The following is a 21,277-nucleotide window of genomic DNA, read 5'->3' on the forward strand; positions in this document are numbered from 1 at the left end:
TGTGGGCAAGGGGGAGAAGGGCCAGGGAGGAGGAGCTTTGTGCTCCGCAAGGGCTGGATTTTTGGGAGGCCAAGCGGGGAGAGGGATGGAGGCCACTGGAGGAGCTGAGCCAGCTGACTGTCCATGGCTTCTAAAAGAAGGGCAAGAGAAGGTCCCGCAGTTGCCGTGCTGCTGGAGAAAGCAGGCATTGATCCCCGCTGCCTCGCGCATGCAAAGCGAGCGCTCTACCACTTGAGCTAATTCCCCTACCTTGGCAGGTGGCATCTCGATCCATCCATTCGATAACGGAGGCCACATCGTTCCCGGCGCCAGCCAGTGACTCCTTCCAAAAGGGTCAGGCAAGAGAGGGCTTGGCATTGGCTGGTTAGCTCAGTTCGTTAGAGCGTGGTGCTAATAACACCAAAGTCATGGGTTCAAGCCCCATGCTGGCCACTGCGGGAGGGAAAGGGTGACTTATGTTCTTTTGGCTGACTGCTAGGGGTGGCAGAGGCCAAAACCAGGTGGGCCGGGAGCGGGCAAGAGCCCTGCTGGGCGCAGGCGCCGGGGCAGGACCAAGCTCCTGACACCTCCTTGGGCTCCCCTCCCTGGGCTCCTCGCTCCACCTGCTGCCTGAAAGGAACTTGGAGACGGGTGAGCCCGGCCGGCTGCCTTCCAGGCTCACAGGAGGCCAGGCTTGAGCTGCCCGCCTGCGAAGCCAAAATCGCAGGCCTGCCGGCTCACCCCCATTTCCACAGAGGGTTGACCTGATGGCCCGAATTCTTGCCGGCCGCCAGCTCCACCCAAATGGACCCGATGCCGGATCACGCTCCCCAGCCCAAGCCACAGAGGAAGGCTTAATTCTCGGCACCCCAACCTAGGGGAGAGGCTTCACACTCCGCCGGCGCAGGGTGACCTTTGGGACTTCCCTGGACACCATCCTCCCACCACCCTCAGCCAGACCCCCCAAGCCCACCCCTCCGACAGGAAGGAGCAGGAGGACCACTCCACCCAGGGGCACCACCACTCGAAGTCAGCTTCACTTGCTTTCTCTTCTACCCCTTTCCTCCCAATTTATGCGCGCCTCACGGGAGCCGGCCCTGGGAAGACGCAGGCACGGCACTCTGACTGGCGGAAGCCAAACGCCCACACCGAGAGTTTAGCACGGGCTCTTGAGGCACTGGAGGAACCCCATGCAGACGCACTGACGGAGCTAAGCTTTACGGCCAAGGGCCCTACCAGTGCAGAAAGCCAACTTTCTTGTGAAAAAGACTCCTCTTTCGGCTCCCCTTCCAAACTTCCAAATGCCTCCAAATGGGAAAACACACACACTGAAACACCCAAACGGTCCTAACGCTGGGGCCAGGCGAAGAAAGAAAAGCAAGGAAAAGATTTCTAAATGGCCACCCTGCCAGAGTCATACAGCTCCGCAAGTGAAACCCATGGGAGGGACATTAAACAGAAAAGGGGAATGGAAAGCTGCCCAAATTGAGATGCTGTGGAAAGGTACAGCCCCATCGCTACTCCTACTCTGCACACTTCTTGCAACAGCTGATGAACGGCCAGGTGCTTTTCGCATCCAAGCCCACACCAGGGAAAGACCTTGAGAAGCTTCCCGTGGCTTTCCTGGTTCAGCTGGTCAGAGTGAGGCACTCGTGGAGGCCAGATGGTGCAGAGGAGCCCCTGGGTGGCTGTGGGCCTGGGGAGGATGGCTTTTGATTTTTCGGCCTGACCGCTACGGGCCCACTGATCCAGCCTTAAGTTTAGGAAAAGTTGGCATGTTAGTATAAGATATGGCATCCTTCCACCTCCCTTCCAAGGGACCAATGCCTGCCTTAAAACACACAGAAAACAATCTTTATTGCCATATACTTTCACTGTTTCTTTGCTTTAACCCCTAGGAATGTACCTGTTGGACAATCAAAGGAGTTGCTCCATTCCTATGAACCCCAAATCTGTGGAGGTTTGAGCTACTCCCTGTGGATCACCCCACTCAAGGAACATTCGTTCTAGGAAGGAAGCTGGATAGACCAGAAAACATCAGACGCTGCTCCCAATGCTACATGCAGTTTTTCAGAAATTAGTCGACTTTATGGCCACAAAAGACCATTAGAGCATCTAATCTGACCCCCTACATAGCACAGGTCTCCTGTATGACACAATAGCTGGTGAGGAAGGGCGGGGGGTGGAGGAGGTGAGCGGGTGGGCAGTGGTGGGGGGACAGGTGAGCCGGCGGCGGGGTAGAGGGCCTGAGGAGACAAGCAGGCAGGCAGTGGCTGGGGAGCAGGTGAGCTGGCGGCTGGCCCCAGCTTACCTCCACTCTGCCTCCCCCCTGAATGCCCCGTCCCACTTTCCCCCCTCCCCCCTGCTTCCCGCAAATCAGCTGTTCGCGCAGGAAGCCTTGGCGGGAAGAGGAGCGGTTTGGCGGCTTCATGCTCAGGTCCAGCAAGGTGGAGACAGAGACAAGGTGAGCTGGGGCAGGCGGGCCGCCCGCACCGCAGCAGGTAACCCGGGGGGCGCACAGGGGAACCTCTCCCCACACCAGCTCACCCACCTCCCCTCTGCCTCCCTGGGCCTGAGCCACCATTTGCTTCTCGGCCCTCCCAGGCTTCCCACACGAACCATCAGGGGCAGGGGTTCCAGGGGCGGTCAGGGGACAGGGAGAAGGGGTGGTTGGATGGGGCAAGGATCCCAGGGGGGCCATCAGGAATGAGAGAAGGGGTTGGATGGGGTGACGGGGGGCAGTCAGGGGACAGGGAAGGGTGGATGGGGTAGGGGTCCTGGGGGTGTCAAGGAACGCGGGGTTGGATGGGGCAGAAGTCCCGGGCGGGGTGGGCCATGACCCCGGTGTGGGGTGAGGAGGGAACCGGTTATTAAGATTTTGGCAGCTCATCACTGCCCGGGGGGGTGGGAGGCTGAGGAGGAGAGCGGAAGGGCAGTGGCAGGGGGTGAATATGCGAGCCGGGGATGGGGGAGCTGAGGTGAGCGGGGGAGCAGGTGAGCCGGGGGAGTGGGGGTCTGAGGAGGCGAGCAGGAGGGCATTGGTGGGGGGTCAGGTGAGCTGGCGGTGGGGGAGGAGAGCTGAGGCGGTGGGCGGGTAGGCAGGTGAGCCGTGGGGGGCTGAGGAGGCGAGCAGGCAGGCAGTGGGGTCAGGTGAGCTGCGGGGTGGGGGCTGAGGCGGCGGGCGGGCAGGCAGGTGAGCTGTGGGGGCTGAGGAGGCGAGCAGGAAGGCAGTGGTGGGGCGGGTGAGCGGCGGCAGTGGAGGGGGCTGAGGAGGTGAGCGGGGTGGGGGCTGAGAAGGCGAGTGGTGAGTCAGTGGCTGACCTTCTACACCTTCCTCAGTCCCACCTCATTCATTCAACAGGGCAACTGATTACAACGTGGGGAAGATCTTATTCTACTTCTAGCAAAGGACATTTTTCTTTTACCTTAATTACACTACCTTAGGGGCCTGCTATAACATATTACCAAGGTGCAATACCACTGTTTTGGCAGGGCAGTGCTGGGGAAGGAGGGTTTGTTTCCATGGGGCGGGCGGTGCTGGGGGGGTTGTTTTGGGAGGGCTGCGTGGCATTTGGGGGGTATTTCAGCGGCACAGGGGTGTTAATGGGACCGGGGAGGTTTCAACCCTCAGCTGTTTTCTTTGGAGCAATATTGCCCTTGCCGCTTTATGAGTTGTGCAGGCCTGGACTAAACCAGAGACTCTGGACTCAGCATTCAAGTATCCTGCAATCTGAACTTTGAATCTGATACATTCCCTCATTGGCTACCATCGTTTGCCCAGCACGGAAGTGCTTCTTGTCCAACAAGACAACCAGATTGGGGCCCATAGGCATGGAATGACTCTGAAGGAATCAGCTGTTTCTGTGCTTCATGAAACTTTGGATCCAAATGGTAAAAGACAGTTGTGCCCAATTTAATCATGGCGTCCTTTAGGAGTGTGTCCAATGTCACTTAACTAGGGAGCAGGGTTCTAAAAATAGTTTACCTAGGCCACAGGTCACCATAGCTTCCATCTCTGGGGTGAAAATCAACCACCACTACCTGCAATTTCTACCTGAGTTCTTGTCAAATCTTTGACCTTACTTGGAGTAATTTTACACGTCTCTGGTGTAGAATTCTTCACCAACCACACAACAGATCAGTAGCGATAGTGAGGCACAACTCCCCCAAATATGCCCTTTCATTTCTTTAATCTGGTGGCACAGATTTAAATTAGGGACTAAATTCAGGTGCGGTTTAGAATCCCTGTAAAACACCAAATGTCAGGTATCTATGGAAAATAGGTCTCTTTCTGCAGCTATGTCACATTCAACACGGATTTCATTTTCTACATATTTGCAGCATCTCCCAGGGGTGAGCTGAACAGAAACATCACTTCCATTTTCCCATCTCTACCTAGATAGGAATTGCATTTCCCAAATAAAAGGCAACATGCACCTGATTAGGAAGGAGATCTCTTCAGGAGCAACCTCCTGCAGGGCCTGGCCACAACTGCTTTGGAAGCCCAATGCAGGGGTATCGTGCTTAGTTAAAAGTCATTTACTAGGAATCCTCTTCCCAGACCGTTAGAAAAATACTGACCTAACGAATTGAACAACAGAGGATTGGGATGGTGATGGGGAATAACGGAATCCCTCTGACTTACCCTATCTTCTTCTGTTGTTACAGAGGGTGAAATGACATTTTCCCCTATCCCTGCCCTGTTGCTGCTCTTCGTTATAGTTCAATATATTTTAAGTGAGGAAAATGGTAGGAAAAATATCTGCTCCCCAGCACAACCTGAAGCAACATCAGAGCAACTGGGAATGAAACAATTTGTTTCCAAAGGGGGAACTCGATGACTAACAATTGCTGTGAAATGGGGGAACAGTATAACCGTGCTGCTCAGGGTTTGTTTAGACTAGGAAAAGTGATGGAGTTTAGGTCAGGTCCAGGGGAAAGCTAATGCCAACCACTGCCCCTGGGCTGCATCCACTCTACAACTATAACTGTCTTTTACACCAAGATCACTAACTTGAGCAGCCAACGCCATGTGCAGCCCTAGTGGATGGAAGGCACAGGTAGCTTTTGCCTCAGTGTTGCTTGTTGGGAATCAACCCTCTCTCCCCCACCTGGAGCTGATGAACATTCCTGGCTGGAGGGGGGCACGCTCCTATGAGTCAAAAGGAAAGGAGTTGATAGAAAAGATCACAGGACTGACCCCAAAGAAGGGTGAGCTGCAAAAGGCAGAAAGAGGCAACTCATTTGGGGGAGCTGAGAGACCACGGTGAAGATGGTGCAAAGATCACTATATTGGAATTAGCAAATGTGATTTTTTAAAAACAAATCTTTGGCCAGCCCTAATCAAGGCATTTCTTACAGTTCTCTCCCATTTGGATTTTCTGATGTCTAATAGGAATGACCTCTGATTGAAGCTTTTCCCAAATGCAGAGCACTTGTAGGGTCTCTCTCCACTGTGGATTCTGCGATGTCTGACAAGGTCTGAGCGCTCAGTGAAGGTTTTCCCACACTCAGAGCATGTGTAGGGTCTCTCTCCTGTGTGGATTCTCTGATGTCTGCTCAGGCTAGAGCTCTGACTGAAGCTTTTCCCGCACTCGGAGCATGTGTAGGGCGTCTCTCCTGTGTGGATTCTCTGATGTGTGATAAGGTGCGAGTTCTGATTGAAGCTTTTCCCGCACTCGGCACATGTGTAGGGCATTTCTCCTGTGTGGATTCTCAAATGTGTGATAAGGCTTGAGCCCCGACTGAAGTGTTTCCCGCACTCAGAGCACGTGTAGGGCGTCTCTCCTGTGTGGATTCTACGATGTGTGATAAGCTGTGAGTGCCAATTAAAGCTTTTCCCACACTCAGAGCATGTGCAGGGCATCTCTCCTGTGTGGATTCTCTGATGTCTGATAAGATGTGAGCGCCAACTGAAGCGTTTCCCGCACTCAGAGCATCCATAAGGTTTCTCACCTGTGTGGATTATGTGATGTGAGGTAAGGTGTGAGCTCCGACTGAAGCTTTTCCCACACTCAGAGCACATGTAGGGTCTCTCTCCTCTGTGGATTCCCTGATGTGTGAAAAGGTCTGAACTCCCATTGAAGCTTTTCCCACACTCATGGCATGTGTAGCGTGTCTCTTCCAAGTTGATACTCTCGTGTGTAATAAGGTCTGAGAGCCTACTTAAATTTTCCTCTGGCCTCTGCTGAGTCTCACAGGCTTTTGCTTTTTCTGGCAGTGCACAACTCCCAGAAACATTTCCTTTGGGTCTTCCTGATAACGTCCCATGTGGTTCTACTTGCTCAGCATCTTCCTGCTGGGGATTCTCCTCCTCTTTCTCACTCACTATCTCAACACCTGATGGGAGACAGAGAGAATCCAGACATAAGTCACCCCCTGTGCCTGAGAAAAAGGAAATGTCAGAGACAGGAATGGAATAAGGGAGAGCCTAGTAGTCTTGCATTAAATGACCAAAATTTTCTGTATGACCCTTCCCAGTCAGTGAAACCTGCAGTGAAAAACTTTCCCTTGACTTTACTGAATTTGGATTTCCTGTCTTGTTGAATGGGTCCCTGGAGCTGTCAGGCAAATATCCATGGAAAAGGGAGTAGATGTGAGCTTTGTTGGTTGGGAGATTTGACTGTGTTTTGTCTCCTTGTGAGATGGGCAAATTGGAGGAGCTCTTGCAGCATTTCTGATGATTGAGTTAAAAACTGCTACCACCTTTTGTTTTCAAAATAGCTCAGCCCTCAGTGTGTTCAGCCTTTCTGAAAACCTGGCCAACATTTTTGTTGCCCAAATGGCAGCTGAGTTCGTCTGAAATTCTGGCTCTAGGGGTGAGTGTGAGACCTTCTGAAAACTCTGGGCTCTGTGTCTGGAAGCTCTAAGAACCTTCAGAACTTTTATCTTGTGTGAGAGCCTGATGAGAAAACCTTCCTTCTGTAGAACTCAGCAGAGATTTTCTCACTGACTTACAATCACAATGTTTTATCTTGACCTCAGGTTTAGATACCAACAAAATGCATTTATTGTATTTTTACAAGCAATTTGAAACAAACATCCCTAGTTGGGCAGAGAGATAGAAGTAGGTCTGCCACTAAATCACATTCCCTTTCATCAGTAGCTACCTGAGCAAGGTAGTAACCAGTGGGCAACAGGTGAAAGGCCCATTGTCCATGCTTAGAACACTTCAGCAGCTAGACCTCAGGAATGGAAGAGGCTAATGATCAGTTTCTCCGGGATAGTTACTTCCAAAGAGTGGGATGAAAATTTTTGGCTGAATATTTTATTTGCTGAAATATTTTGGTTAACCCAAAATGATTTTTGGTTTTGTTTCAGCAAGAAAATTGGGAAAAAATTCATCTTGGGTCAACCTGAATGTCTATTATTGTTATTATAATGTTGGTTAGGCTAGCTAGCAAGGGGGAATAATTTGCACGTCTATTTGTGTAAAGGGCATGCAGCCTGGACTTCCAGGTGCACACGGGAAACATGCCCATATTCTGTTACTAGTCAGTGGGAAGCTTTGATTTTTATATGGTCTCCAAAGCCCTTCCCAACATCATGTAGAAGATGGGGGAACCAGGAAAAAACATGGATTTGTTTAAATTGGAAGTGAAAAATAATTGAAGGTTTTCTGATGTGAAACTCCACCAGAGAGGTCCTTTGGGGCCATCTGCCTGTCCCAAGTCAGGGTAAAGGAGGAGGGTTGGGCGTGGGGCTAGCAACTCCACCCTGTAAAAATCAGCTTGCTACAGAAACGCCAACAATAGAGTTAACAGAGACTTTTAGCCTGGAAAAAGAAGGGTCTTCAACTCGAAGATGCATGACGCTGGGTGGTGAAAGCCGCAAGGAAGCCACTAAGCCGATCACCCTTCTTACAACCAGGAGGATTACCATCGGCACATGGAATGTGAGGACCATGTACGAGTCAGGAAAGACGGCGCAGGTTGCAGCAGAGATGAGGAGCAACAACCTGACCCTACTAGGCATTAGCGAGACAAGATGGACGCAAGCTGGACAGAGACGACTGTTGACAGGAGAGCTGTTGCTGTATTCAGGACATGAAGAGAGATTCTCCAGATCCGCTGGCCAGACACCATCAGTAACATCCACCTCTTGGAGAGGACCCATCAACTCCCAGCAGAGGAAGAAATTAGAAGGAGAAGGTGGGGCTGGATAGGACATACACTACGCAAGCAGACAACCAACATCACCAGACAGGCACTGCAGTGGAACCCCCAAGGCAAGCGGAAAAGAGGCCGCCCAAGAAATACCTGGCGACGTGACCTTCAGGTTGATAGCAAAAAAATGGGCTATACCTGGAACCAGCTAGAGCGAATGGCCCAGGATAGAAGACTATGGAGATCTGTGGTTGGCGGCCCATACCCCGGTTGGGGTGACGGGCATGAATGATGAATGAATGATTTCTGAGGTGAAGCCACTTTTCCCTGACTGGGAATTGAACCCAGGCCATTGCTGTGAAAATGCCAAATCCAAACCACTAGACCACCAAGGAGTGATGATGTTGTTCTTCTTCTCACTTATGCTACACTTCCTTAGGCTACTTTCTGTCCAATTTCTGAAGCAGCTCCATTGTCCACTCCCTGAGGGGCTAAGAGCAGAGAGTGCAGGAACCCCTGTACTCAGGGTCACAACCTGAGCCCAACCCAAGCCACTGAAACAAACTCAAATGCTTCAGCTTCCTCCAGCAGGATCACAGAGCAATACAAAGAAAACCCATGAGGAACAATTGTCCTCTGCCTTCATTTAACCCATCGCAACCCTCTCAGCAGCCGACTCTTGCAGGAAGGACACTGAGCTGATAGGAGCTCTGGCACAGAAACCAAGGGAGGGGTGTTGCTCCCCCTGGGTGTCAGCTGATCACATTCTGACTCGGGACTCTGAGCTTTGCCATCTTGTGAGTTCTGTATCCTCAACCAGCAGCCAAAGTGCTGAACTCCCCGGACCTTTCTGCTGGGAGCATGGTGATTGCACAACAGCTGCAAGCCCTTTTTCCTTCTCCTTGTCCGCCTCCGCTTCCCTGGCCCTTCCCCACAAATGGTTCTATCAGGCGCTGGAGGGATCTAAGGACCTCACCCACCTCTTAAAGCGCAAACTGATTCCCTTCTCTGACATTCCTGGGCCTGGGTTTCTTTTGAGTTTTTCCCAACGGGGGCCTGATTCCCTGTGAAAATGTGTGTGTGGCACCAGCTTGTCTGCCCCCTCTCTGGGAGCTGAGAAGCTTTTTCAGACTCTCTCCCACTAGATGAGTCTAACAGCACCTCTCCATTGTGGGAGAATCCTAAATCCCACCCTGGTTACTCTGACCAGCTGATGGCGACAGCATGCTAAATCAACCCCAGCTCTCTGGGCTAGAAAGCAGCATCTAACCAGCCTTGTGACAGCTCCGGTTTGCTCGCTGGAGACATAATCAGGAAAAAAGGCGAATGTCAGAAAGGGAACCTCAGCTCGCAAATAAATACCCTCAGGGCTCCTTCTACACTGCGACTGGGCAGCTGAACAGACTCAGACCTGGCTAGCTCAGTTGGTAGCACATAACACTTTAAATCCCATGGTCGTGCATTAAAGCCCCACATTGGGTGGTAGTGACAGCCACTCTTCCACTTATATTCACAACCCAAAATGAAATAAACTCTCTGTCCTCTCTACCACCTTAGGCAGGTAATGTGTCTTCCTCTCTCTAAGCTTCTGTAAAACATGAAGAGAGAACAAACTGACGTTTGCATCCTCTGTTGAGACAGGTTTTTCTCCTCTTCCATTCTACCCCAGGCAACAGAGGGGGGATAATAAACATTTAATGGATAATTCCAGAGAGAAAAGTTTGGTCATTATAAATAGGATGATCCATTGAATCATATAGAAAGGTGGGGCAGGGAGGGATCCCGAGAGTCAGGACCAAGTATCCCTAGGCCATCCCTGACAGGTGTTTGTATAACCCCTTCTTAAAATCCTCCAATGACAGAGATTCTGAAAATTTCCATTGAGGCCTCTGCCATGCAATCAACGACGCTTGGCTCATGGTTAAAGGCCAGGCTGTGATTCAGAAAATTTGGATTCAGTTCCCAGTTTGGTCCCATTATTTTCTGTGCAAACATGGACAAATTACAGCACATCTTCAGGCCTCAGTTTCCCTATCTGTAAAATGGGAACCGCCCTCCCACACTTTTGTCTATTTCACCTGTGAGCTGTTGGCAGCAAGGACTCTCTCTCTCACTCTGAGTTTTATAACACCTGGCAGAATCAGGGTCCCCACTCTCGGTCAGGGTCTCTGCAGTGCTTGGCCCAACTAGGGCACCCACTCTTGGATGGGGTATCTGCAGTGCCCAACCCAATGAGACCCCAATCTAGGAGCCTAATGAGGATACAAAAATCTCCCTTTTCATTTGTTTATTTTAAAAAGTCCATTTTTAGCCTTCAAGTTCAGCCAGAAAACATGGCCCAAGAGTCTCAGAAAAACCAAGAAAGTAATAACACTACCCCCCCCCAAAGGGAGCATTTTTAAACATCTCATGATTTTTAAGCTGCCCTCTGGATTTTTGAGTCCAGACTCCTAGTTACTCTTCTCAATCTAACCTTGGCTGAACTCTGGAACTGTAACCAGTGACACTGAACTAGTAAGTGGAGTTGTACAAACAATTTTCCTTGGGCCGTTGGTCATCATCGCTTCCTTTACTGGGGTGGAAACCAAGAACTGAGTGTGTGCTCTCTCCACTCCAGTTCTTTCCGAATCCTTGGCCTTGGTTAGGGTAAATTTACACTTCTCTGAAGTAGAATCCTTTACAAAACCACTCCAAATCTCAGCAGTTAGTAAGCACTGGCTTCCCGAAACATGCTCAGATTTTCTTTAATTTGGTGGCACAGTTCCAGGCAAGGGACTGGATACAGGGCTGGATCATAATCTTTGTTTGTTACCAGAGCTGGAGATTCTATTCAAAAATAGCTATTTTTCTGCAGCTATTAGATTTCCAACACTGATTTTATACACATTTTCAACACCTACAAAGGATAAATTCAACAAAAAGCCCACTTCTATTTCCTCAACATCTGCGTCAAGAAGGGCAGCATTCCCTGTAACACAGGATTAGCCAGGAGAGATCTTTTGTTGGGCCTGGGGTACATATCATTTGGGAACCAAATACATGGGCATTTTGCCTAGTTCAAAATCACCTAATGTGGAGTTCTATCCCCAGATCATCTGAGACAATATTGACTTCAACAACTGAACTACAATGTGATCATATGAAGTTCCTTCAGTTAGTTGGGGTTCTGCTGTTGTTAACCATTTCTGAGTGTAGAATCACTGCTGTGTCTTTGTTAGTATGTCCAGTAAATTGGACAGTTCTCTCCTGTTGACAGAATTGCACTTGAATTGTCTCCTTGTCATCATGGAGGGATGGGGGAAAGCAAAGCTGAAATCATAAATGAGGACTTTAGAAAATGGCCATTTGTCTTAAATTCTCCAATAAATCTGAGCTACATCCTATCAAACTGAACTAATATCCAACAGGGTGACCAAACAGCCTTCAGGAAAGATAGAAACCCACACCACAGAGAGACAGAATACATGACAATGGAAGTGTTAAGTGAAATTCCAGAGCAGGTTATATCTGATTATTCAGAATCAGGACAAGAGATGCTCCCATCACATTCTCCTCTGATCCATTCAAACCTGCTTCACTCAGCACTGTCTCAATAGTCAGTTATGTTATTTACAACATGTTTAATATCCTAGCATCCCCATAATGGGGGACAAAACAGATACTTTGTAAGAAGTGGCTTTACCAGTAGATAGAACCTGGGATTTAAACTCCCAATGATCACACTGTGTTTGGGATCCATTTGAATTCCTCTCCCAGGTCTTTGACACTTACATCTGCACTCATAGCAACTCTGATATAGGATTAAAGTCAAAACATCATCTCCAAGTACAGACAATGGAGAATGCTTCATCACATGACACTTTGAAAAGTGGATGGATAGAATGTGAAGGTAAACTATACATGGCTCAGACAAAAGGTAACAGTTCTGCAGTGATGGGGAAGGAGGGAATCTCTGAGTCGCCCCGTATCCTTCCGGTGTCACAGAGGCTGAAATGACACTTTTTTTCCTGCCCCTGCTCCTCTTCATTTAGATATAATTTGAAAAGTTCCCAATACAACTGCTCTTCAGCACAACCCAGAGCAATGTGAGAACAACTGGCAATGATAAAATCTGAATCACTGGTGACTCTAACAATAACTTTGCAATAGGAGGAATGCTATAAATGTGATGCTCCCTTGTTTCTTATGGAAAGGGCACACTCAAATTATTCATGAGACAATGGAGTTGATAGAAAGGACAAACTGGTCTACCTCAAAACAGGGCAAACTGTAAAAAGGCAAAAATGGGCCACTCAATGGTGCTGCAAACAGTTCAAATAGCTTCAAAAGTTACTGTGTGGAATCAGTAAAATTATTAAAGAAAAGAAAGTATTGATAGCCCTAGAGGTTTTTATAGTGTTGATCTCCTTGGCAGATTCTCTGATGGCTAACATGAGTTGAGAGCCAAGAGAAGGTTTTCCCACACTCACTGCATTGATAGGGCCTCTCTCCTGTGTGGATTCTCTGATGGGTAAAAAGGTTTGAGCTGCGATTGAAGGTTTTCCCACACTCACTGCATTGATAGGGCCTCTCCCCTGTGTGGATTCTCTGATGTTCAGAGAGGGTTGAGCTGCTAGTGAAGCTTTTCCCACACTCACTGCATTCATAGGGCCTCTCCCCTGTGTGGATTCTCCGATGCCTAATAAGGTGTGAGCTGTGATTGAAGGTTTTCCCACACTCACTGCATTCATAGAGCCTCTCCCCTGTGTGGATTCTGTGATGTTCAGAAAGGGCTGAGCTCTTAGTGAAGCTTTTCCCACAATCATTGCATTTATAGGCCCTCTCTCTTGTGTTGATTATCTGATGCCTAATAAGGTGTGAGCTGCGATTGAAGCTTTTCCCACACTCACTGCATTCATAGGGCCTCTCCCCTCTGTGGATTCTCAGATGGCGAAAAAAGCCTGATCTGTGAGTGAAGTTTTTCCCACACTCACTGCATTCATAGGGCCTCTCCCCTGTGTGGATTCTCTGATGTTCAGAAAGGGATGAGCTCTTAGTGAAGCATTTCCCACACTCACGGCATTCAAAGGGCCTTTCTCCTGTGTGGATTCTTTGATGCTTTATAAGGACTGAGTAGTCAAATAAATTCTTCCCACCTTCAGTGCATGTATTTTTTCTCTTTCCCATGAGGATTTCCTGCTGTGTTGTGGTTTCGTTGAGGTCCGTCTGAGTTCCCCAAAAGGAAATACATTTATCCACTTTCTCCCCTGGATGGTTTCCCTGCTCTCTTTCTGGTCTGTGCTGAATCTCACAGGAGTTTCCTGGCTCATGACTCCTGGACACATTCCTTTTCGATCTCTGCGATAATTCTCTGTGTTTAGCCACTTGCTCAACATTTCCCTGCTGAGAATTCTGCTCATCTTTCTCACGTACCATTGCATCACCTGCTGTGGCAGAGACAGAAACCTCAGACAGGGATGGAAAGGGGAAGGCCAAACCAAAACAAGTGCTGGAGAGAGGTCAAATAAAAATCAGGAACTGAACTCCCCCAAACTCTTCCCCCAAATGTAGTGGTGGGATTTTATGTTTGTATTTTATATAATTTGGAATGAAGGATAAAGAATAATTATGTAGCATGTGTTAAGTGTATTGGTGTATGATCTGAGCACATCCTGCCAGCCACCCTTTTTGAATAACAGAAAGGAATGGCTAATGGGCCAATGGGTAGAGATACATCAGCCAGAATCTGTGTCTGGACTGATTTCAAGGCAGAAACAGACCTTTGAGGGTCATCAATTTGTTGCAGGTTTAGCATTTTAAAATAAGCAAAAGAATGCCATGATTGTTTTCTTTTGCATTGCAATTAGATGTTCCTGTTCAAAATGTTCAGTGTAAATTAATTCTGGTTTGTGTGTGAATAAGGAATGTACATGTTAAGAGGTAAGTGTGAAGGTCATCGCTGAACCAGATGTACGAGGGATGAACTGAAGAAAGACGCAAGGGCGCCAGGAGGCTGCAACACACCCCTACTGAAATGTCAGAGGAGGGCAGACTGATGATTCTAAAGATGAGACAGGCAGGGCCACCCAGAGGATTCAGGGGGCCTGGGGCAAAGCAATTTCAGGGGCCCCTTCCATAAAAAAATTGCAATACTATACAACACTATATTCTCATGGGGGCCCCTACGGGGGGCAAATTGCCCCACTTGCTCCTCCCCTCACGGGCGGCCCTGGGAAAAATGAACTTTCCACATCTCGGCACAAACCCAGTTTTGAGAAAACTTCTTTACAAGGTATCACTGGTTCTCAGCATCAGCTAGTGCTAAAAGGCACTAAAGCTCATTAAAAGGGTTGGACAAATATTTTCCATCAAAACTTTTTTTGGATCAAAAACTAGGGATTTTTAAAAAGCAGAAAAAAATCATGGACAATGTCTGCTTTCCTTCAAACTTTGTTGTGGTTTTTTAAATTGAAAAGCTGAAATTAATCCGCCAAAACCTGAACATGGTTTGGGGCTTCAGAAGTGTGTGGCCAAATATTTGCTGCTTGTTGTGTTTGATTGCTTAAAGAAACAATAAAAAAATTCTGCTAAAAAAAAAATCCAAAACTTTTGAACCACCTCAGCTTGCGACCAAATGCCTGAGCCCATCCAGGCAGAGATTTTTCCAGGTTTCTGATACTCTGCTGGCTTCCTTGACTAACATCTGTCTGCATAACTTTGGGTTCACTTACCTTAGAACATAAGAACAGCCATACTGGGTCAAACCAAAGGTCCATCCAGCCCAGTATCCTGTCTACCGACAATGGCCAATGCCAAGTGCCCCAGAGGAGTGAACCTAACAGGTAATGATCAAGTGATCTCTCTCCTGCCATCCATCTCCACCCTCTGACAAACAGAGGCTAGGGACACAATTCTTTACCCATCCTAGCTAAGAGTCATTAATGGACTTAACCTCCATGCATTTATCTGTTTCCTAGAGACTGGCTCCACGGGGTCCCTCACAAACTGGAGACGGTTACTGTGGGTTTGTCTTTACTATAGCTTATGTACATACTCCACGAACTGAGCATTTGAGCTTGTCCAGAATCTGGGATGAGCCTATGTTGTGAAAACTGAAATGCTCAAAATAGCACATGCATGTGAATGGACACAGGGTGCTAAATAAAATTAACCCAGAGCTTCTCAAACTGGGGGTTGGGACCCTCAGGCGGTCATGAGGTTATTACTGGGGTTGCAAGCTGTCAGCCTCCACCTCAAACCCCGCTTTGCCTCCAGCATTTATAATAGTGTTAAATATATAAAAAGTGTTTTCATTTGTAAGTGGGGGGGAATCACACTCAGAGGTTTGCTGTGTGAAAGGGTCACCAGGACAAAAGTTTGAGAACCACTGAATTAACCCCTCTGAAGCCTCAGGGAATGCAGGGGAGGGGGGTCTCGTTTCGTAGGGTTGGGAAGGATATTGCTCTTCTCATGTGATCCCTCCCCCAGTGGCTAATTTTAAATGAAGCTCCCCTCCCCTGACACGAATCACCCTATGGCACTGAAATTAAATGCAGACTATAATTTGGCATTTAAGAAGTGAAAGGGATGGGAGCCCTAATGGAAAAGCTAACAGCTTGGCTCTTCTGCAAGCCTCAAACTGCTGAATGAGCTTTAGGGTAGGGAAGGCTGTGCCTCCCAAACAGCCTGGCCCTGCTCCTATCCGACAACTGATTACAACATGACGGTGCAAAACTCATTGGTCCCAATGAAGGAAAATCAGTAAATAACCAGGGTGCCTTGCTATGAAACTTTGGGTTCATCCTGCCAAGACTTCCCCAGAGGATCGTGTTGCAACTGACAGAACCCGGCTCCTCCTACCCATGATCAAACTAGCTGGCCACTAGGTTGATCTGGACTTTGGACTGGTAACTATAACATCGACTGGCGGGACAGTGTGTGTGTGGTGTGTGATTGAATGAATATGATAATAGTTGTATCTTCAATAAATGCGCGTATTGCCTTTTCCCTGAAAAAGATCCTGTGTGCTTCTTATAAGCTACCCAAGGTAGCTAGCTAGCACATCTTGGAGGACTGTTCAAATTAAGTGGTTCATCAAGACACACTTGGTTGACAGTGGATCATGGGAGAAGCCCATCTACACTGAGTGGACTGTCATGTAAATGTGCTGTCTGGAATCTAGGTAATGGCTTTCTGCAATGACTGAGGGAAAATGGGCATGAACATGTGACTTGCCCATGTGACTCCAAACTTCATCCTGTTGCTCTAATTTTCCACAGTAAGAACCATGGGATGCCTTTCACATGGCAAAAGCTATAAAAGGCCATGGAAACACCTCCATTTTGTCTTCAATCCTGCTTCTTACCTCCAGAGGAACTTTGCTACAGACTGAAGCTCTGAGTAAAGGACTGAATGACCCATCCAAGGTGTGGCTGTACTCCAGAGACTTGATTTGAACCTGCAGTTTATTCCATCACTGCTACAAGCCTGAACCAAGAACTTTGCCATTATGGATGTAATTGATTCCCTTAGCCAATTTTAACTCCCCCCTTTCTTTCTCTTTATGAATAAACCTTTAGATATTAGATACTAAAGGACTGGAACCAGCATGATTTTTGGGTAAGATTTAAGTTGTATATTCACCTGGGAGTGGCTGGCCCTTTGGGATCAGAAAAAACTATTATTTAATGACACTGGTTGTAAAGAACCACTTATCTCTGAATCCAGTATTTTTTGTGGTGATATAAGAACCGGAATGCCTGAAAAAACTGCCTTTATGTTTCTTGTTAGCCAGTGTGGTGAAACAGGAGTTTACTTTTGTGGCTGGTTTGGTCTATCTTATAAAAGAACTGGAGTACTTGTGGTACCTAAGAGACTAACACACTTATTTGAGCATAAGCTTTTGTGGGCTACAGCCCACTTTATCAGATGCATGCTTATGCTCAAATAAATGTGTTAGTCTCTTAGGTACCACAAGGACTCCTGTTCTTTTTGCGGATACAGACTAACATGGCTGCTACTCTGAAACTTATAAAAGAATATCCACCAGTTTGGGGTTGTGTTTGCCCTATTTCTCAGCAGTTTGTTCTGAATTTGGCATCCTCAGTTGTGACCCACTAAGGCTTGGTGACAGGGTGCCAAGGGAGGGGGCTGGGTCATGGATTTACAGGGAGTTAGGTGACCCGACCTTCATACAGTCTCCCTTGGGACCGCCCTCTTTAGATGCACCCTCTAAGGTGCATCAGGGAGTCGGCCGCCTTCCAGGCTGAGTCTCATGCTAGCGCATTAAAAATGGCTGTGGAGACATTGCTTTGATGTTAGGGCTCCGCTTGGAGTTCAGACCATCCAGCCCACCCACCCCCCTCAACCCCTGGCTTTAGAACCCAAGCTACAGCCGCAACCGACAGCGCCTGCACCGGTATTTGTAGTGAGTCAGCATGGACTCTGGCTGGGAGGCAGCTTCCAGACGCAGTGCAGACAAACCCTTAATGGGCGACACGCTCGCTTTAGCTTTTTCCAAGGGTGAACCCTGGTTCCCCTTAGAACCATAGAGTTAAAAGGACCACAAAGGTCATCTAGTCTAACCCCCTGCCTTTTGAAAACCTCCAGTGAATAACCTTCCACCACCTCCCTAAGTGTCTGTTCCATTGTCCTACGGTTCTTCCAGTTAGGAAGTTGTCCCTGAGATTTAATCTAAATCTGCTGTGCTGTAGTTTGAACCCACTGCCTCTTGTCCTGCCCTCTGTGACAAGAGAGAAGAACTGTTCTCCATCCTCTGTATGGCAGCCTGTAACGGGGAAGACCAGCAGGGACCACAACCCGCCCGTTGGGCTACAGAGCCAGGAAAGCCACCTCCACCCCTCCGGAAGCTGAGGGGCGGGACAGGAAGCAGAAGTACAAAAGGAGGGGGCCCTGCAGCTCAGGTGGGCTGGAGCTGCCAAGGGAGACAGACACTTATCACCCGCTGCCGGAGCGGGACACCGAGGACCTGCTGGGGCAGCCACCAGAGGACTGGCCAAAGCTCCCAGGGTCACCAGCCAGTCGAGGTGCCAACGAGCTGATGGGCTGCCACAGACCACTGACCCGGGGAAACGGAGGTTAGAGGTACCAAACCCTGGGGATTGTAGGAAGTAGCCCAGGGAAACTCGACCATCGTCTGGCTGCGTGTTGGCCTGACACTAAGTAAGGGTGTTGTGGGTGGATCCCCGCTGATCCAGTGGCGGATTACACTGCCACTGCTAGGGCCTGGGGCTGGGACCCAGTGGAGTCAGGTGGGCCGGGGTCCCCCTACCTCCTGCCACCCACCTTCGGCCAGGAGGTCTGTGTTGGTCGACCATCCGCCGAGCTAGGACGCTAGACTGGTGCTTGGCCCTGCCTGAGCCCTAGACTGTTTGGTGCTCGCCCTGGGCAAAGCCCCTCATTGTTTGCTGCCCCACCCTGCCTGAGGGCCTGGGCTTGGAGACCGTGAGGCTCTGCCCTGGGACAGACCAGGAGGGACGGCCACACACGCTCACACGGCCTGTCGAGTATTTGAAAACCACTGTCATATCCCCCCCATTAACTCATTTCCAAACTAAACACACCCAGTTCCATCAGCCTTTGCTCACTGGTTTGTGTTCCACCCCTTTGATCATCTTTGTCACTTGCCTCTCGACTCTTTCCAGTTTCTCTACATCCTGTCTAGTCACTGGTGACCAAAACTGGACCCAGGACTCCCCCTGAGACTTAACCAATCCTGAGTAGAGCAGTACTATCACCACCTGTGATTTGCATGCTATGCTTCTCTTAATGCATTTGCTTCTTTTTGCATTACCATCACGCTGTTGACTTTGTGTTGAGGTTGTGATCCACCACAACTCCCAGATCCTTCTCAGCAGTGCTGCTGCCATGCCAGTTATCCCCCAGTCAGTATTTGTGCAATGGGTTTTTCTTCCCGAAGTGTATCACCTTACACTTGTCTTTGTTCAATTTCATTGGCGTCTAAAGCCCAGTTTGCCAATTTATCACGATCCCTTTGAAGTTTTGCTCTACCCTCCAAAGTGTTGACAACCCCCCCAGCTTTGTGTCGTCTGCAAATTTGATCAGTATGCTCTCTATTCCTACATCCAGGTCGTTAATGAAGACGCTAAATAGCAACAGACACAAAACAGATCCCTGTGAAACCCCATTTGAGAAATCCCTCCAATCTGACATCATTCCAATAATAGTTATTCTTTGCTTGCGGTTGTGTAACCAATTATATATCCACTTAATGGGAGTTCTGTTGAGCCTGCATTTCTCCAGCTTACTCATGGGACTGTGTCAAAAGCCTTTTTGAAGTCCAGGTCTATTTTAGCCACCAAACCAGTTACCCTATCAAAGAAGGATATCGGGCTGGTTTGTCATGCTATGTTCTTAGTAAATCCATGCTGCCTGCTACCGATTACCCCTTCATCCTCCGGGTATTCGGAAACTCAATGTTTTATACATTGCTCTAGTAGCTTCCCTGGTATTGAGGTCAGGCTGACTAGGCTCCAGCTCCTCCTTTTTCCCCTTTGTAAAGATGGGCACTATGTTAACCCTTCTCCAGTCTTCTGGGACCTCTTCTGTCATCTGAGTTTGCAAATATTGCCAGAGGCTCTGAGATTTCATCAGCTAATTCTGGGCTGAACAGCAAGAAAGGAGGTGGGGGGCTGGCTTTGGGGATTAAGAGCTCTGTTATCAACATTTGAACTGTTGAGCTGGAGTTGACGGCTGCCATCCACGAGGAGTTATCAGAGGGAGGCCGGGATTTCAGTTTGGACAGAAGGAGACAGGTCTGGAGTAGAGCGGTAGATCTGTGATTCATCAGCATATGGACAGTAGCTGAATTTGTGTCTGGGGGTGAGATTTCCCAGAGATAAAGTGCAGAGGAAGTGACCAAGGACTGAGCCCTGTAGAACCCCCACAGAAGAGTGGAGTGGGGGTGACAAGGATCTTCCTAAGGACACGCTGAAGAAGTGGTTACAGAGGTAGGAGGAGAACCAGGAAGCAGACAAGATGTCAAGAAGACGACCATGGTCAGTGGTATTAAAGGCGACTGACGGGTCAAGAAGAATAAGGATGGAGCACTGGTTCTGAGCTTTGCTTAGGGAGAGGTCATTAGAGACTATGGCAAAAGCATTCTCAGTGGAGGGCCCCAAATATCTGCCTCCCTGAAACCTTCCCTTCCCACTGCCACCAGATCCTTCCTGCTCCTTGGAGCAACCACTCCCCATCCCCTTCCCACTATCCTCAGTCTTTTCCACTTCCAAGTATCCCAGATCTCCTACCCAATCCCCGCAGCCCCAACAGCACCACAGCTGGGACCTCCACCCCTTTTCTCCATTCCCAGGCTCCCACTCCCCCAAACCACCACACTCCCTGTTCCCAGGAGACTCTGTCTCTGATTCCTCACCTCCTCTTCCTTCCATGGTACCCATCCCTCCCTGATTCCCTCTAGTCTTCCACATACCTATCCCTTTCCTCCCACTACACTCAGCCTTCCCTACCTTGTGGCACCCCACAACCACTAGCTCCCCCATCATCTTCTCCACTCCCACTGCTCCCTGCTCTCCTTCCCCCTACCCGCCAAGAACTCCTGAATAGGAACCTCACACTGCTCTCACAGTCATTGGCTGGTTGGGTCAAGAGGACATGCTGTGGCCACTGCCTCTGAGCTACACCCATTCATCTGAGTCGGAGCCGTACCACTGTTAACTTTCAGACTAGGTGTATTGTGCATTTTGCTTGCATTCTGAAGGAGTTCCCCCTGCATTCTGAAGGAGTTTCTTAGATGTTTCCCCCTGATTCCAAAATTTCAGGGCTGAGAGCAATATTTTAAAGTGTTTTAAAATCCACTCTGGCCTCTTCTGAGCTGCAAAATTTTGTCAGCATAGTTCTGTTTGTTAGGGATGCAAAATAACACACCCTTAATTGATATAATTATGCTGGGAAAATCTCTCATGCAGACACAGAGTGCTGAAAAAGTCTATTAAAAAAATAAGGAAATCAAATGCCCATAACCTACATCAATACTGAGTACAGGTTGCCCAGTTCTGCTTCATGCCTTTCCACTAGGTGGGTGGTGGCTAAACCTAAACCTCTGAAAACCAGAAGAGGAAGAGTTAATATACACACCACCCCTTAAATGCAACCTTAACTCTGCCCCTGGCCCTGCAGCTGGTACTAGCCACTGGGAATGGCTCAGTAAGTCT

At 48.7% G+C, this 21,277-nt stretch overlaps 1 protein-coding gene and 1 non-coding gene across 2 annotated transcripts; one reads left to right on the forward strand and one right to left on the reverse strand.

Moving 5' to 3' along the window:
* The first annotated feature begins 358 nt into the window (after nucleotides 1-358).
* On the forward strand, nucleotides 359-432 carry TRNAI-AAU. The gene has a single exon. It is a non-coding gene; the product is annotated as a tRNA-Ile (tRNA).
* Nucleotides 433-5,425: 4,993 nt separating this feature from the next.
* LOC120375642 (zinc finger protein 345-like) lies at nucleotides 5,426-13,420 on the reverse strand (the record flags this gene model as incomplete). Its single annotated transcript, XM_039496421.1, has 2 exons — nucleotides 12,516-13,420; nucleotides 5,426-5,794 (listed from the first exon to the last, which is right to left on the reverse strand). Coding segments are annotated over exons 1-2 (1,104 nt in total), but the record flags the coding sequence as incomplete, so codon positions are not given.
* Between the last annotated feature and the right edge of the window lie 7,857 nt (nucleotides 13,421-21,277).

This window comes from Mauremys reevesii, linkage group 12, assembly GCF_016161935.1.
Source record: "Mauremys reevesii isolate NIE-2019 linkage group 12, ASM1616193v1, whole genome shotgun sequence".
Taxonomy (NCBI): Eukaryota; Metazoa; Chordata; order Testudines; family Geoemydidae; genus Mauremys; species Mauremys reevesii.